Source organism: Brassica napus, chromosome A3, assembly GCF_020379485.1.
Source record: "Brassica napus cultivar Da-Ae chromosome A3, Da-Ae, whole genome shotgun sequence".
In the NCBI taxonomy this organism is placed as follows: domain Eukaryota; kingdom Viridiplantae; phylum Streptophyta; class Magnoliopsida; order Brassicales; family Brassicaceae; genus Brassica; species Brassica napus.
Genome location: NC_063436.1, coordinates 32,526,141 through 32,530,610, shown reverse-complemented (window position 1 = coordinate 32,530,610; position 4,470 = coordinate 32,526,141). Strand labels below are relative to the sequence as shown.

Here is a 4,470-nt window from a genome sequence, read left to right as displayed (position 1 = left end):
TCGGCCCTCTTCAAGAGCCAAGGCACAGCGTTGCATAAGAGCACAGCGTATCATCCGCAATCTGATGGACAGACAGAGGTCGTCAATCGTTGCTTAGAAGCTTATTTACGCTGCTTCGTGAGGCGCAAGCCAGCTTCGTGGACTCAGTGGCTTCCGTGGGCAGAGTACTGGTACAGCACATCACATCATTCTGCCACGAACACTACTCTATTCAAGGCTTTGTATGGTCGTGACCCACCAAAGTTACTCAGATTCGGAGACATTCCTACAGCCAATGCGGAAGTAGAGGAGATGGTTAGGGGTCGTGACGCGCTGTTGCAGGAACTGAGAGAGAACTTGGCAGTGGCTCAAGATAGGATGCAAGCTTCAGCCAACAAGAAGCGTAGGGACGTGGAATTTCAAGTGGGTACGTGGGTGTATCTTAAACTTCGTCCTTACAGGCAGACGTCGGTAGCGTATCGTCGAGCAGAGAAGCTGGCTCCACGTTTCTTTGGGCCTTACCTAGTGGAGAAGCGCATTGGAAAGGTAGCTTATAAGCTGGCATTGCCGTCTCACAGCTTGATACATCCGGTGTTCCATGTGTCTCAGTTAAAGCTTGTGGTGGAACCTAGCACGCCTGTCCAGGAGTTGCCTTTGATATTATCATCTTCGTTTGAATGGAATGCAGAACCAGAAGAGTTGATAAGCATCAGAAGGTCCGCAAAAGATAAGAAGACGGAAGTGTTAGTGAAATGGTCGGGACTACCAGAATTTGAGAACTCGTGGGAGCTATGGGACCGTTTGAAAGAGCAGTTTCCACATTGTCAGCTTGAGGACAAGCTGAGTCTCTTACGGGGGGGGGGGTATTGATAAGCTAGCAGTTCCTCTAGCTATGGCACAGAGAAGGTCCAGGTCGAAGAGGACTAAGAAGAGTGGCTGAAGGAAGAAGGACAGGAGGCAAAGACTCTGATTGTGTGAGAGGTTTAGAGCCAAGTCTCATATTTAAATAAACGTTGTCGTATGATGTCTTACATTATCTATTTAATACCTTGAGTTGTAGACATTTGATCTTATCATAATTGATCACTAAAGTTAAATCTTATCTTCTCTCCCTTTCTTCTATATCTCTCCCCTTTTCTTGTTACGGATAAGCACCTGCTTATCAATGTGTTTAGGAAAGTCTGAACATAGTACTTGAGATGACAATTGTGGAGGCGAAGCATAAAACGGTTCATATCGAACCCTTCAATGCAGTTCCAACTCCTTTGGCACACCCTGATCTCTCGTAACGTCCTCGCCTCGAAAGTGCCTTTCCTAAAGTTCCCATCCCAAAAACCCAGCAAAAGCAGCGCCCGGATTTCAGATCCGCAAGGAGGGTGAGGGAAGTAGCCATTGTCGCAATGGTATTTCAAACAAACTTTCCTTCTCGATCTTGTTGAAGTTGTGCTGCTCATCGGTGGAAGATGTGATATTTGTAATTGCAGCTTTAGTTGGTTAGTTTGGAATTCAAAGAGGTCGATTGAATGCCTTAAAGTGTGAGTAGTGGGATAATCGCTTAAAGCTCGGATTTAAGGGCATTTTAATGGAGGTGCATGCGTTACGATTTGTCGATGGAAGCTTCACTTTCTAAGAAAAAATAGGAATAGAAGAAGGGGAGAAGACGATGAGAAACCTAAAATTCTTTATTGGGCATCTACATATTGTTGACGTGGATGATTGCTGCAATATTAGTGGCTGATTTTCTGATCCAACGTGGCATAGCTCTCAGAAGGCTTCTTGTTCTTTTTTTAATAGTGTTAGATTTTATTTATTTACCGGTGAGTTTAAGTGACACGTACATACACACGGGCTCACAACCACAAACGAAGAAACGATAGAATCAAAATCGTCTCCACTCGCGTCACCACGGCGTTGGAGAAGAGAGGAAGACTATGCTTCTCATGCAACCTCCACTGGTTTCATCTCGTTTTCATTCCCTCTATTACATCCCTCGGCACCACCACCGTTTCTTCCAACGGCCGATTTCAGCCTTCTCTGCAACCGCATCTTGTTCGCCATCGTCTTACTTCTCCTCGTGGAACGGTTTGGATGCGAGTGAAAAAGAAGAAGAAGAAGAAGAATTATCCACCTTGGTTCGTCGTCGCTATGACTTCTCTCCGCTTCTAAAATTCCTCTCCAGATTCGGACCAGTCGAATTGGTTTTGGACTCGGTCAATTTGGAACCATTGCCGGCGGTTTCGCTTGACCCGGTGGAGTTCGAGCTGGCGGAGTCATACAAGGCGGTTCCGGCACCGTACTGGCACTCGTTACTAAAATCGTTATGCTCGTCGAGGTCATCTCTCGGTTTAGCGTACGCCGTGGTCTCTTGGCTGGAAAGGCACAATCTTTGCTTCTCTTATGAGCTTCTCTACTCAATTCTCATCCACGCGCTCGGCCGTTCCGAGAAGCTTTACGAGGCGTTTCTTCTTTCTCAGAAGCAAACATTAACTCCTCTCACGTACAATGCTTTAATTGGAGCTTGTGCTCGGAACAATGACATCGATAAGGCTCTTAATCTCATTTCTAGGATGCGTCAAGATGGTTACCAGTCCGATTTTGTTAACTACAGTTTGGTGATTCAGGCTTTGACCCGTAGCAACAAGATCGATTCCGCTCTTTTACAGAGCCTTTATAGAGAAATCAAACACGACAAGCTTGAGCTTGATGTGCAGCTAGTTAATGATCTCATCATGGGCTTTGCTAAATCTGGTGACCCCTCTCGGGCTTTGCAGCTTCTCGGCATGGCTCAGTCTACGGGTTTGAGCGCCAAAACTGCCACTCTTGTTTCGATCATTTCGGCATTGGCCAATTCAGGAAGGACTGTGGAGGCCGAAGCTTTGTTTGAGGAGCTGAGACAGAGCGGTATAAAACCCAGAACCAAGGCTTACAATGCGTTGCTTAGAGGATATGTGAAGACGGGACCTCTAAGAGATGCGGAGTCGATGGTTTCCGAGATGGAGAAGAGTGGTGTTTCGCCTGATGAACATACCTACAGTCTCCTCATTGATGCTTATGTCAATGCAGGCAGATGGGAAAGCGCCAGGATTGTGTTGCAAGAGATGGAAGCCGGTGATGTGCAGCCTAATTCTTTTGTTTTCAGCAGACTCTTGGCCGGTTATCGCGATAGAGGCGAGTGGCAAAAGACATTTCAAGTTCTCAAGGAGATGAAGAGCATCGGAGTTAAGCCCGATAGACAATTCTACAACGTAGTGATCGATACCTTTGGAAAGTTTAATTGTCTTGATCATGCCATGTCCACTTTTGATAGAATGTTAAGCGAGGGTATCGAACCTGATAGGGTTACTTGGAATACGCTTATAGATTGCCATTGCAAGCATGGCCGGCACATAGTAGCGCAAGAGATGTTTGAGTCGATGGAGAAGCGAGGTTGCTTGCCTTGCGCTACAACTTATAACATCATGATCAACAGTTACGGAGATCAAGAAAGATGGGATGATATGAAAAGATTGTTGGGGAAGATGAAGAGCCAAGGAGTACTGCCTAACGTCGTGACACACACAACACTCGTCGACGTTTATGGCAAATCCGGTAGGTTTAACGATGCAATAGATTGCTTGGAGGAGATGAAGTCTGTTGGCCTGAAACCGTCATCGACAATGTACAATGCCCTCATCAATGCCTATGCACAGAGGGTATCGTGCCTTTTAATAGTATCCATGCAAAAATCTTTAAAAGAATCATCGACTGATTGTTTCTTTTGTGCCAGGGTTTATCGGAGCAAGCTGTGAATGCGTTTAGAGTGATGACATCAGATGGACTGAAGCCAAGTTTATTGGCTCTCAATTCCCTTATCAATGCCTTTGGAGAGGATAGAAGAGACGCTGAAGCCTTTGCCGTTTTGCAGTACATGAAAGAAAACGTAATCAACTTCTTCTTTACCCTAAAACCAATCTTGATACTGACCAACACCATCTCACAAGTCACAACATTTGCAGGGCGTAAACCCAGACGTGGTGACATACACAACACTCATGAAAGCTCTCATTCGTGTTGATAAGTTCCAACAGGTAACGAATCTTTTCTTATGGGTGGATAAGGGAATAGACCGAAAGTAGGAGCATTGACGTTTCGAGGGTTTTAACAGGTACCGGGTGTTTACGAGGAGATGATCATGTCCGGCTGCAAACCAGATAGGAAAGCTAGATCCATGTTACGGTCTGCTCTAAGATACATGAAGCAGACGTTAAGGGCCTCCTAAAAACATTGAAGTTTCTAAACTTATTATATCGAGCTTCTGTTGTTGTATATCTCACAAGCTAAAGGTCAGAATATAACGTCACAGGCCACACATGTCAAGAGGAAGTCTTTCGAACAAAATTCTCTCATTCTCTGTCTATGTAAAGATTTCAAACTGTACAAATACATAACTGTTACGTAGACTAAACTAGATGGGATACGTTGAAATTTCAAAACCAAATCTCCTTTAATCAA

At 45.0% G+C, this 4,470-nt stretch overlaps 1 protein-coding gene across 1 annotated transcript; it reads left to right on the top strand.

Annotated features, from left to right (window-relative positions):
- Nucleotides 1-1,800: 1,800 nt before the first annotated feature.
- LOC106441265 (pentatricopeptide repeat-containing protein At5g42310, chloroplastic) lies at nt 1,801-4,470 on the top strand. Its single transcript, XM_013883096.3, has 4 exons — nt 1,801-3,671; nt 3,746-3,898; nt 3,975-4,046; nt 4,124-4,470. Exons 1-4 carry the CDS (start codon nt 1,911-1,913, stop codon nt 4,235-4,237), a joined length of 2,100 nt encoding a protein of 699 aa, XP_013738550.2. The 5' UTR covers nt 1,801-1,910; the 3' UTR covers nt 4,238-4,470.